Source organism: Simochromis diagramma, unplaced genomic scaffold, assembly GCF_900408965.1.
Source record: "Simochromis diagramma unplaced genomic scaffold, fSimDia1.1 OVJJ01000334.1, whole genome shotgun sequence".
In the NCBI taxonomy this organism is placed as follows: Eukaryota; Metazoa; Chordata; class Actinopteri; order Cichliformes; family Cichlidae; genus Simochromis; species Simochromis diagramma.
In genome coordinates, this window is record NW_024386764.1 from 5,224,247 (window position 1) to 5,237,978 (window position 13,732).

Genomic DNA, 13,732 nt, shown 5'->3' on the forward strand with positions numbered 1-13,732 from the left:
TGATTACTTTGTGTACATAGCTCTCGAGGACCACAACTAGGACAGGAAGTGAATGACAACACATTCTTTATTTAGTGTCGTCTACCCAGATTTACATTCGCAACATAACACAAACAAGTCATTGGATTTTTCGAATGGTGACAAATCATCGACCTAAAATATCTACCCCTTGTTGCCCTGAGCCACCTGCGGGCCTGCACTTAATTAGCTATATAATTAGACTTTGCTTTACTGGGCCTCTCAGTGGGGTTTAATCAATGGGAACAAGACAACATATCCACCACTGAGTGTGTAGAAGATGGACCTTGCTCTTATTGTGTCCTGACACAGTTGTTGTGAATCCTTTGACCTCATTCTACATTGTTACACTCTAAAACATCATCTCCCTCACCAGCTACTGGATGATGACCAACAGTTATATTAACATGTACAAGAGCTTTTGTGCTTTACTTTAAAACTTTGTGCCTCTTCTCCATTCATTAGACCAACATCCAACACATTTAAAAAACCTTTTTGGGTGATTTTCATGTGTTTAGCATAACATTTAGCACAATGCAATGATTATACATTTAGAGCTGAATGAATTCTCGGGTCACAGATTAAAGTAAAGGCTGTTGAAATAATTAGCATTCCCAAACTAGAGAAATGAACATGTGTTCTCAGTGGCACTTTGAGAAAATAATTGACTTCAGAAAAGGAAATACTGGGCATTACACATACATTAGCTTACACAAAACAGCAAAAACATCAATGTTACGTGCCGTCGAAAATGTTCTGGGAAATTAAACGAGGGCTCACATTAGTAAGAAGGAACCAGAGCAGCAATACAATGCTTTAGCTTTCCTTACCTGAGCGTAACTGTTTGATTCGCCCATTACTTGCAGTGGGGTCAATCGGCAGGAAGTCTTTGTACCAAGTGATTTCCGGGTCAGGGTTGCCACTGGCGGCGCAGAGCATGGTGGCTGTTCGAGTGCGCTCCACTACTTTGAGCTGAGGCCCCATGTCAATGTTAGGGAAGCCTGGTGGAAGAAGGTCCTCTGTAAAAAAAGAGCAGGAGAGTGCACGTGAGTCCTCTGAGGTTATTTCATTCGCTTATTAATAGATACTATTAATAGAAAGTCTTTTACTATAGACTTTCTATAGTTTTTTTTTTTTAACCATTGTGGACCAATTTCATATTATTTAAGCAGAAAATTTTAGACATTTGTTCATCTGAGCCACACTATCAACCCAAATGCCCACACTTGACACCAACAGACGCTTTTCATGGCTGACATTTTGACTTGTCACAGTAGGGAAAGCATACTGACGCAGTTCCACGAAGAGTGCCAGTAAGCAAATACAGCGAACCAGCATCTGCAAAAGTAGAGCCTCTCCCCTCAGCCATCATTAATGCACCAGTGCTTTCCCTACTGTGACAAGTCAAAATGGCCACTGTGGAATTAAAAAAGTCTGCAGAGAGATGTAACTGATCAGATTCGACAGATCTGCATTAAATGTGCATGAGTTCGGCAGTTACAGTTGAACATATTTGCCGTTATTATCACGATAATTTAAGTGCCCTCACACTAATCAGTGACTGTTATTCAGACACACGAACGCTGTGGTATCCTTACAGCTAATAATCACGCACCATTGAGTAATTATTTCACTTTAAACACATGACAGTCTAGTGTTCTTCATTGTCATCGTCGTTCTGATGCAGGCTCCATGCTCTCTTAGGGCAATTAGTCTCATGGGTCAAATCCCCTGACCTCTACCCGGACTCGAGCAGGGTAGTGAGTAATTCTCTTTTGATGAGAGCTGAGGGGGAAGTACCCTAAGCTGTAATATGATTCAGAAGAGTAAGGCCACATCCCAAATTGGAGAAGATTGACTGACTTAGCTCGCTTTTCATTCGGCAAGCCGATGACCTCATGTTCACTTTGCAGACACTGTGGTGGTCTCACGGATATTTTGCGAGCACTAAATCAAGGGAAATTAGGGGAGCAGCTTGAGTCACAGACTCTGACTATCTGCCTTTAAAGGACAGTCATAAAAAGCTATTATTTATTTTCCTTTTGCAAGTGATATCATGGTGGGACTCCCTTAAAAACCTTAACAGGACCGAGGCATATTTCATTTTCACAACCACTACTGTCACATTTTTAAGTCATCACAGTTAAGCATTTCAAATCAAAAGGCAGCAGGAATTTCAAGATAATGAATATTATTGATTCACGTAGCTTTCATAATGAATTGTTTTAGCTTTAATTGGTAAAATTGCCACATAAAAGAAACCGAAATACATACGCTTATTTTATGGATTTATATGACACACTATGTAGGGAGATATGGAGAGTAGAGTAGTGGTTTTATGTGCATTCACATTTAGAAATGAAATATTGAATCTTCAGACAATCTGAAAAAACAAAAAGAAGAACTAGAGGGTCTCAAATCAAAGCCGTTAAACTAAGGCTGACGTCGGTCAAGCAAAATAAATATTTCAGTGATCGGTTTAAAAGAATGCGGGCATTTACATCCTTTCATGCTTTCACAGTCTCTCCATCAGTTATTGATGATCACCCCATATAATCTCTAGAGCTCAAAAAGCAAGCCACATCACTTAGCAAAGACATAGGAACACGTTCTCACATGCAGCATCTTCTGTGTGTCAATGATCCATGTATACCAGAAAATGTGCTGCACTTCAGCATTTCTCCAGCTTGTTCTGCCTCTTGGACAATGATATCTGTAAAGAGCAGGTCTACCTTGCTCTCTGCGTGTTACATCTGATGCATTTGACGTTGCCGGATCTTTACGGCACATTGAGTTAACTACGTCTTTACAGTGTGAAAAGTGTCGAATGAAACCTAGACAGACAGCATTTATGAAACTGAAAACATGCACTATTAGACAAGAGTGAATGTGCACAGAGAAGCGAGGGAGGACAGAAAACAGCAGTAAACAAGAAGCAGGGATAGCAGATTCTCTGAGAGATCGTGCTATCGTTCTAGCTGCTCTGACCTGATACAGCATCGGCAGCCTTTCCTGGAGGAAAAAAAAGGCTTGTATTTTGGTTGCTCGCTTCCCCTGGAATAGAGTCTGATAACATCTTTTCCCCTGAAGCTTACAGACTCTGTCGATAAAGGCGGCCATGCAAAAATAAATAGATCACTCATCGAGGGAGTGTTACTTTAGGGTTAGCCAGCCTGACTGTGAAGGGTAGAAGGAAACCAATGACACGGGATGATAGTATCCTAGAATTCCCAAAGGGCTAGTCCTCCATAATGGCACAGCAATTACTCTTCTATGACGTATGCCGTCTGAAATGACAGATCTTCTCAAGCCAAATGGAATCAACACACATGCATTATTCAACGATAATGTTGCTGTTTTCTTTTTCCTTCTTTTTCTTTTCTTGTTTTGCTGAAAGCAACCTTTGTCAGTTAGGCCAGCAATCACCTTACAGCCTCGCAGAGTGCTACGAGACGCACTTTGCTGTTACACCCCGCATTTTGGCAAGAATTTTCAAATATAAATTCAGTCTTTTACTACACAAGCACAACTTCAGAACACTTTATATTAACTCAATCATTTCCTGGAGACGTACTTTAACCATCGCTCCAACTGCAAAGCATCTTCTTTACGACAGCACAATGCTTGCCTGAAAGAACTACAGTGCAAACATTTCATGCTGCTTGTGTTCATTAGTTTAATCCATAGTTATAAAAGGACAATGTATATGGTTTGTGCAGCTTGGCTCTCATAATGAGCTGGGCAGGGATAGGTAGCCTGTCTGTGGTTTGCTTTTTTTTTTGAATGCCATCATTATCCATAATTGTCTTTAATTTTGCTTCACCACTTAATATCATTATGCAAGTGACAGGTGCAAAGCCTTTAATCAGCCTCTGGTTAGCTTAGCCACCGCCCGGCTGTTAATCTGCAGACTCACGCCTGCTGTTGCGTTCTGCTTTCCACCATGCTAACTGCAGCCTTCCAAAAGGTCTGTCCTTTAGACTCACATAAGTCCCCCGACTAATCTCATTTCCACTGACTGCTCACTGCTACCAAACCATCTCTTAAACTAAATATATAAATAAATACCGAACCAGGTAACTGCACTAGACGCAGAAATGTGATTTGATGGCCATTTGGTTTGGCTTTCACTATTTTTAGGGCAAAGGGAACATATAATAGACTGATAAATGAGCAGTCTTGCTGAAAAGGTAATGTATAACCTTAGAACTCACTCTGCCATTTTGTAGGCAGTGCAAAGTACTGCTGTGTTATCCATGCAGTGTAATACACATTTATAATTTTCAGGACCTTAACCAAACCTAAACCAAACAGGCACCTGGCAGCTCAAAAGCTGGCTGGTGGTCAGCATATTGATATGCATATGGTTGCTGACATAGTACATTACATATGACTTTTTAACTGATGTCAACATCGGTGGTTTGAAAGCTCCCTTTTTTTCTCCGAGCCATCGGTTATCTTCCACCGATGGCTCGCTACAGCAAGAGAGAGAGAGAGGGAAAGAGAGAGGTAAATCTTGACTGGCTGGGACTGCAGCAAATGCCATGGGGTGTTCCACCATACCCCGCACCTATTACTCATATTATTATTTTCACTTACTGCAATGATTTAATTTCATCAGCAGCATAATGAGGTTAACTGATTACCCAGCGCCACAACATAGAGACACAGGCTTTAAGCAGCCCCGTGCATTGATACCACAGAGGGAGCAAGGCAGAGTGAGAGGAAAGGAAGGGAGGAGCGAGAGAATGGGAGAGAAAGGGACGTGTGTGTGTGTCGAAGAAGTCGCAAAGAAACGGGATAATAAAGACAGCGGAAGTGGATGAAAGTGGATGTGGATGGAAAAACATTGGCGCACTCTTTGAAAGCCACACACTGGAGTCTGAAAAATTAGATCTTTAACTAATAGGCAGACCCAGCTGCTCAGACTCTCAACAATGCAGTTTCATTTGCTCTGCACCTGCTTTGCAGCCACAACTGTTCACATTAACAAGGGGCCTGTGCTGAGAGGGTGTTTATAAAATACAGATGCGGTACAAATGGAGTAAAGTCCATTTGGTCAAAAGAGCGATTTGTTTATTGGGTTTTGAACAACACGCAGAGTAAAGGATGTGAAAAACAGCTGTTGAATTCTGTCATCTGGAATTGACAGTTGGTAAATTTTGATAATAGAACATTTCCAAAGACACAGCTTCTGACCAAAGCAAATTAAACTTTGAAAGAAACCTGGACTCTCGTCTCTTCAATACATCTCTCTGTGACATGCCATCAGTTCTATGACCAGTAAGATTCTTGTTGAACTGTTTGAGTAATATACAAAAGGAGAACAGTGGCACAGAAAGATCAAGGGACAGAAGAAGAATAGCAACACGGGGGAAATCTAATCACAGTGTCTCTGGCCCCAGCACTGATAGCCCTCTCCGGATAGCCATCTCAGCTGAATAATGGTTATTATACAGCCAGCACTCAACCTCTACACCCCCCACCCCCTCCTCCTACAGACACTCAGTTCCCAGAAAGATGTCTGAAGTCTTGTTGATATTCTCCACAGCTAGCACATCGAGCTACAGAGGGCAACATTTGCAGCCAAATCTCCCAAAATATAGCCCAAGGACTCAAAGACGGGCGATACAAGATTGCAGAACAAGAAGAAATTCAGAAATGCAAAATACTAAAATAAGAAAGATGTTTACAGCATTGCTTACTGCACTGCAAAGTTAGTTTGTGTGGTCAAATTTCTGGCCGTGAATAGCCAGAGCATAATCAGGCTTTTTAATCAGGCCTAAAATATGACAGAAAACACTCAGTTGACAAAAAGAGTTTGAGTTACTCCTCGTAGGTTTTCAGGAGTTAAAGGGTTAAAAAGAACAAATTGGTTTTAGACAGTTTTCAATGACGCTGCTAAAAAGCAAACTGTTGACTCATTTGTACGTGTGCTGTGTATGGAGAGAGGAAATACTGTAACCTAAGAATGTCACAGAGTGTCACTGAATCCTACAGCGGCTCTATATCCCATTAAATTGGCAGTGTGAGTTGTGCCGATTGCTTCTAAATTGTAAGTGGACAAAGGTTGGTGGCGGCTTGCGTGCATCTCCCAAACACATTCTAGACTAAACTATAAAACTATCATTACCACTGAGCTAAACACCAGGTTGACATCATTTTTGCCAAAGAAAGACAAGAAGTGGAACAATATGCAGCAGCTACCACAGGTAGCAGCTATGGCTGACTCGCAAAAAAAAAAAAAAAAAAGCCAAAATAAGAAAGGGAGAGGAAATTCACAAAGTCAAGTAAAGGAAAGTGTATCACTGAAAAGGAAACGATTTCTACCATCAGGCTGAACAGTTTAACACTGTTAGCACTGGGGCCTCATTTCCTGCACATTACAGGCAAAGTAGAGACGTTTTTGTCCATTTAACATTGTAGGTTGTTTTTTGATGTCTTTAAATAACACAAAACCAAGTTTCTCTCATGGTAAATACAGTTTTAGTGCAGAATACTTTTACTGCATTTACAACTACTTACAATAAGTGCTAAAGTTAAAGATTTCAGCTTAAATTGTTGCACTGAATTCAGCAGAAGTTCAAAATTAAGAAGACAACCCCCCCCCCAAATTTTTCTTTTGTACATTTTTTGATAAATCAAAGCTGATATCACACATTTTCACTAATTTAACATAGATGAAATATATATATATGCATTTATTATTATTATTGCAGAGACATAAAGAATGCCATCTAAGCAGGGTGTCGGCTGATTTTTGTATTTTAACAATGTAAGCTAACGCGTCATCTTTTCCCCACCAGCAATTTTAAAATCCTGGAAACCAGAGTCCAGCCTATAAAAAGATGTCAAACAGGTGATGTGCTGAACCACCGTGATAGACGCGCCAATGATCCCTTTCCTACATAGCAGAGAGGTGGAGTGAAAATGTAAAAAAAAAAACAAAAACATAAAAAAGGCAAAATTGTGTTTACCTGCCTCAGCAAGTGGAAGTTTATCAAACAACCCACCCCCCACCCCCGCAACCCCACCTCTTCCTTTCTGTCCTGTCAGGCTCCTGAAGAGTCTGGGTAAGACAGGCGAACTCCAGGGGAGACAGGAGATGGGACCCGGGCCATTAAAGGAAGTGCCTCTCTGTAGAGAGACGTCAACCAGTCAGGTTTAGTTTAGTTTGTGTGCATATATGGGAAGGAAGGACCGTGTGTGGAGGTGTAGTGGGCACGCTGAACCTTGACGTCAGTTTACTACATCAGGTCGGCAGTGCTGCTTTGTAAGACTTGCACATTCCAGACTAGCCTTGTTTAACTGTTAAAAGTAGTTTTCAGTTCTAAGGAATGTTGTGATGCTATCTCGTAGTTTTATTCGTTAGAAACACAGGCAAAGATGCCTGGTTACACACATTAAAGGAAATTTTCTCAACTCATTTTTTTCACTTTGTTTTTTTTGTTTTTTTTGTTTTTTAACTGACCACTTGAGGAACACTGTATAATACACTTGAAAAGTTTAGTAATCATGTTTTAGTCATAATCAATATTTGTAAACTATTTAAAGAGCGTCTGTGATGACTGAGAATGCTCATTTTCCCTTGTAAGGTCAGATAACCTTGCCATCATTCTTCAGTAGCGCCTACTCTGTGGCCTTACAATATGTATTGTCATTGGTGAACCTAGTCATTGTGGATTTGGTTGGATACGTGGAAGGGCTGCTCCTTTAGACAGATATTTGTAGGTTCAATGTCTGAGTAGGGCTGGTGTGTGTGAGGGGAATCAAGACATGGTGCTCCTGACATGTGAAACAAAGGTTCTTTAAGCTGGCCAAGCAACTCTGGGCCAAAACAACAACAGATGGAGAGGGCTGAGCTGCAGCGTTGCGCCATTCCTGCCAAAGCAATGAATCAAACCCAAACAAATACCAAAACTTCAAAGCAAAGACCGACACTAAGAAGTGCTGGACGACTGCATGGGCTGTCGGTGATGGGCCAGTCACTGGCTAGGGCAATTCTTTTTTTTTTTTTTTGCCTGGCTTTTATGCTATTTTGAAAATTTTGTAGGCTGTCACCTTGATAACTGAACTTTGTAAAGTAAAACTCAAAATGTTTGCTACCTGGGAATGAGAGTTGTGTATTATACAAATTGTTATGGCACTGATGTATGTCTTCATACGGCAGTGATTTTCCAGAGAGGTGAATTTATATTCTTTATCACAAGTCAGGATTAATTAATTAATTCAATCATTCCATGACTGATAATCCATGACGATGATGATGATGATTTTTGAAAATGGTGCATGGAAATGGTGAATCATGTTTCCCATTTCCAACAAACCATAATAACCATAATGGACAGCCGGTAAATTTTCAACATACATGACTCAACCATAACACTGTGATGGCATCAGCCACACGGGGGTAAATTAGTCCATTTTTTACTTTATTAGTTTGCTTTGCAGTTTTTTTCATTAATCATTTGGTTAAACCTAACACTGGTATTATGAGGCGTGCACATAGTAACATTGTGTGGTTTTTCTAAAATGTTTTGTTATATTAATTATGTTTCTCTTTCTTTGAGTTACCTGGGTTTGGGCGGTGGCTGTTTCCTGTCTGGGCAAAAGGCGTGGCTGAGGACTTTGGTCATGGGCTTACCGGGAGCAGGGGTGTTTTAGGTTTAGTTAGGTTATTCTGTGCTTAGTTAATATTAGTGTGTGTTTTTGTTTCCCCCCCTATTGTGTGTAAATGGTTTGGCCAAATCATTATAAAAGCTACCCTCATGTGTCTTTGTAATTAGGTCAGTTTGTGAGTTAAGTTGTGTCTCACTTTGTTTTGTTTAAGTTTCTGTAAATTCCTTTTTGTAGAGTTATATTTAGTTGACCTCTTTTATGGGCCTGCTAAGTATGTTTTTGAATTTTGTTAATTTTGGACTTTTTGAGGGTTAAAATAAAGAAAACCCTTTTTGAAGATACTTTTTTGGCTGTGTCTTCTTTGCTTTGGTTGCTTGGTCCCTCACAAACATTCAGCACATGAGTATGGGTGTGAGGTTTATTGTCTTAGTGGCCCATTAGCTTAGTGCAATCAAGTCATAAATCACTGGTTTGGGGACACCTTTGGTGAGCAGAAGAACAATTACGAACATGTAGTGGTTTGAAATGAGCAGAGGACCGGTAAGATGAGTGCTTAGTAATCACTTAATGTCACTTTGGGATGTGAAAAAAAGGATGTGCCGCTTACTGTGAGAGCAGCTGGAATGTTGGGTAAATACGTCACTTAGAAGATGACAATGTCAGGAGGTCATGGGTAGAATGCGGATAATCTGGCTGTCAAGAAAGAGCTCTGAGGCCCTCAGCATCAGTTTCATTCAGTATCATTTCCCTCTGTAAAGCAGCCTTCTGCAGAATGCATGAGTGGCGAGTAAAATATACCTGCTACTGAGGAAAAACAAATATGCTATGCCTTAAAATGTGACAACTCGGTGACCAATCCATCTACACCGTTATGTGATGCTTAAATGAAAGTAAATGTGGAAGGATGTGACAGAAAATGTGAGTGTATCCATTAAAGGGCAGAAGTGAAAGCGACACATGTTGGATGTGCCGTTAACCTTCAACGGCCAAAGAGCACAATGTTGTGTAAATATGAACAGTTGCCATTAAATCCAATAGGATCTGGGCTGCTTCCAGAACAAAAGCTTTTTAATCATTAAGTCCTGCACAGCCTCTTTCACAGACTTTCATTGCCTTCGTGCTCCTGTTCTATACGTTTCCAATAAGTGCACCTTTCCCTTAATTGCAAACTGAAATGCTCTAACAATTTTCATAAAGTCCCAGGTTTTTCAAGTTAAAATATTTGCTACGATTGTGCATTGTTATGTCTCTAGTGCTTGAGATGCATTACTTAATTTGAACCATGAAAGTCTTCTCTTTGCTTTACTCAGTCTTAGATGAGGCCTATCCTCCTGCCGTGGTAAATATACTACTAGCCACACTGCGAGGCTTCCCATCCAACTTTTGCCACAGGAAGTCTAAGCACGACACTGGTGAGGCATGCAAAACTTCAGGTCTTATCAACTCTGCCAGTCCTGCAGGGCCCGCAGCACGACCTCTGTGTTGTACGACCGCAGTCACCTGGGTTGGTGGCTGATGTATATGGATTAAGCTGGTGGTTCGGGTCATATCCTGTTGCTTGTCTTTATGCATGAACTGGGACACTCCAAAAGTCCTCTCCTCATTCTGTTTCCACAGGAATGACCTTGTCCTCCCCTCTTATTCCCTGTTTAGCTGTGGAGGAATCTTAGTAGAGTTTGGGTCATTAGACGCTTTTGGACCGAAAAGTGCCAGTGACTACCTGAGGTTAAGTGTCCACTTGGGGGGGTCCACCGTGAAAATTCCAAGTGGACTCCTCCAAGCCTTTTTTGTTCCCACAGTAACAGCTTGTACACTCATTTTTTATACAATGCTTCAGTATGTGGTTGATATCTGGCTGCAAGATAAGACGAAACGGTAGAGAACGTTTTTGTATTTCACTTTATTGAGATAAAATCTTGCTTTTTTCACTGCTTATAAGCTTAGTAAAGCCTAGAATACAATTTTGTCTTATTAAGAAACAGATTATGAAATTGCCTATGGGAGGAAAGAAGTCAACGGCCGCAGGTTTAATCACCAGGGCAATCGTGTGCTTACAGCTGTAAAAGCCTCCCAGAAGACTGATCTTTCAGTGTAGTCTCCTGCCCCACTCATTGCCGCGAAATGAGATCCATTTATCTGAAATTCCTATCCAGTAATAAACCAATCAGCCAGACACTAACTCCCTATCTGCTTACCCGTCTTCATCTCTATCACCCAGTGTTTTATTATGGCTGTGCCCAGATGTCTTGGGTGGCTACAGTCACTCTACTTGAACAGAAATTATGTGAAATGGATGGCAACTGCTCAGGAGCCATCCACCCCAGACTAGAGGCGAGCTCTTTCCTCTTATCCCACTCTATCACACCAGCTATTTTGTCTTTCCTTCTTTCTCCTTTATCTGTCTTGCTACCACTTAGCTTGTGTTCTGTTTCTTTATCCTCCAATCACACCTGATTACCAGATCACAGGTTCAGGGGATCAAAGGATTCAGTGTCCATAAACTCATATGTCAGTGATTTTTTTTTTTCCCCTGGAGGGATTTTTCTGGAACAAGAGAGAAAAATAGAGAGAGACTAACAAAGAAGGCTGATAATAGGCATAGAAATGCCAGTGTGGAGTGTGAAAGGGGGAGTACGGTGAAACTTGGGTAGAGACAAATCTTCCAAGACGTGAAAGAAAGTGGTGGAGTCACTGAAGGACAGCAAAGGGGATATTGTTGAGGAAACAACACGGAACTTCTTAAGCCTCCAATAAGAGAGGGGCGTGAGGGCCATCCACGTGGTCAACAACCACCTATTGATTTGTTGTTTGTGCCAAACCTGCCCTCTGCTCAAGAATACCAGCAGAGAAAGGAGGAGGTCTGTGCATCCATTTATCCTAAAAAAAAGAGCTGAATAACAACAACATAAAGAACAAAGAAACTATACCAAAATGCATTTTTATGAGTTAAATAATTCAGGCAACTAAGGCATATCCTTTATTTATGCAGGTAAAAAATCTCACTGAGAGAGACCTGACCAGGAGGGCACATAGATAACAAAGAAACAAACACACCTGACATTCAGCACAGGAACTGAACACAAACGTGGCTCGTATGAAACATCTTATGTTATCAAAATACTTTTTTTGGCAATCATTCTAGTCAGTAAGTGTTGGGGACTAGTAGAAGAGGGTAAAGGTCAATTTAGACACAGGCAGAAAGGAAGAGGAAGAACAAACAGATCTTTTACTGATACTGACAAACAAATTCTGGGTGGCCACTGCCTGCCTGCTAAATTGTTGCCTTTCTTTGTTTCTCTCTATACTGTGCACGCATACAAGAAACAGACCGAAACATATCACCAGTGTCCCACGCACCAATCTGTACCATGCATTCTTGCAGAGACTTCCGGAAACAGACTATTCCCTTTTCTCTTGTTCACAATTGCTCTGGTTTCACTGCTTTAATGAATGTTTCATCAAGAGTGCCCAATGCCTTGAAATCCTCCTGTAAAATACATTAATTCAACCATTAAACACAAACATTGTTCTGCACTCGCAGACAGTCTTTATTTTCCTTCTTTGTAACAACACTGGTTGAAAGAAAAAGTCAACCCACGGGACCTCTTAACTTCATCGAAGCCACACAGTCTGGCTAGTGTCGCACAAACAGTTACACTCCAACCTTCATTAATGCTTTCTGTAGCGGCCTGTGAGATTTAAACAACAATGTGGAAACTTCTGGGATAAAACCTCCCTAGAAACTTGTTCATCAAAAAGTTTTGGGATGTTTGCAGGACTACCTGCTGTGACGGAGAGGAGTTGTGAATTCCGTTTGTACATACTTTGTCTTACTGTACACTAATAACCAAGACACAAAGTCTCTAGAAAACACTATGTAGATTTTTGCACTTTCATGCATCGCCTTCATGTCTCTTCTAAGGGAATGTGAAAGTTGTCATGATGAGGGAACCAGACTTTGTAGACCCTTACTCACAACAAGACAAGTCTACAAGCAACTGATTTGTGCATTACTAGCTTTGTCGGATTATGTTTGTTTGTAATTGTGACTTAGATGATGCTCACACCCCGTTTTATACATAATCGATTTAGAAATCCTCCTAAAACCAATACAACAGCAACTTTTTCTCGCAATTGTATGCAACTGTAACTGTATATATTAGTAAGAAGATGTAAACGTCATTTCAGGATGTTACAAAAACCCGACGGGACATAAAAATGAAGTTATGGGTAATATTTCACAACTCTAAATGTGGGTTTGCGCTTGTTAGGTGCGTACAGGGAATACTGATGAAATGAAAAGCAAGGAGGAGAATTTTTTTGTTTTCTCTCTTATCGTCTCCCCTTCTGTTGCAGCCTTGGTTGAAAAAAAAAAAAACTGAATTAGATTGCGTCACACATTTCATACCATAAACTTATGTAACATCAGCCTAACCTTCAGTCGTTCATTCCTCCTTTTTTAGCCTTTTCCACTGTTTTATTCTTTTCTTTACTTTTTTTTTCTGCTATCATAGCCAAGATCCAACCCCTGTATGAGACATCCACACTCTCTATTTGCTGCTGCCCACTATGACACGATGCACTTTCTCACATTTTCTTTTTCAGTTACAAAAGAAAACAACAAGAGTGAGAGGAAAAAGCAGAGAGCAGAGAGCATATTGTTAGAAAAATTACGTGAAAGGGCCAAAAAGGTGTCTATGGTAAACAGAAAGCAAAGGTGAAGTTGGGATTGTTCCTTTTTCTATTGGTCGTCTCTGTGGTCAGTAAAGCTAAACACCCAGCACCACTACAACCCACCAAATCTAATTACTGCACCTCCCAAGCACATATTTCACAGTTCTCTACTCTTCTCAAATAACAAGATGTTCAGAAATCGCAGCGCTTGATTGGTGCACTGACTGTGTGTGCACCAATCATCAGGACACCGAATCCCATTAAAATTTGCCATTACCTGCTCCTGCATGAGAGTGGCCAATTTGCAGACATCCCAATCAAACAGTAGTCTCACTATGCCCCATTCCTCTTTGGGTAATAGTGGGTGCGCCCTGAACGGGAACCACATAGTGCAGGTTTGTGGCGAACAGGCAGAGTTTTT

The 13,732-nt window shown here is 40.8% G+C and overlaps 1 protein-coding gene across 15 annotated transcripts in view; it reads right to left on the minus strand.

Moving 5' to 3' along the window:
- Positions 1-13,732, minus strand: part of ptprsa (protein tyrosine phosphatase receptor type Sa) — a 223,089-nt gene that overhangs the window by 93,421 nt on the left and 115,936 nt on the right. For all 15 annotated transcript variants that reach the window (XM_040032829.1, XM_040032837.1, XM_040032809.1 and 12 more), the window contains one exon: positions 849-1,037. In XM_040032829.1, the coding sequence (XP_039888763.1) occupies positions 849-1,037 (189 nt within the window). The remainder of the gene's footprint in view (positions 1-848; positions 1,038-13,732) is intronic.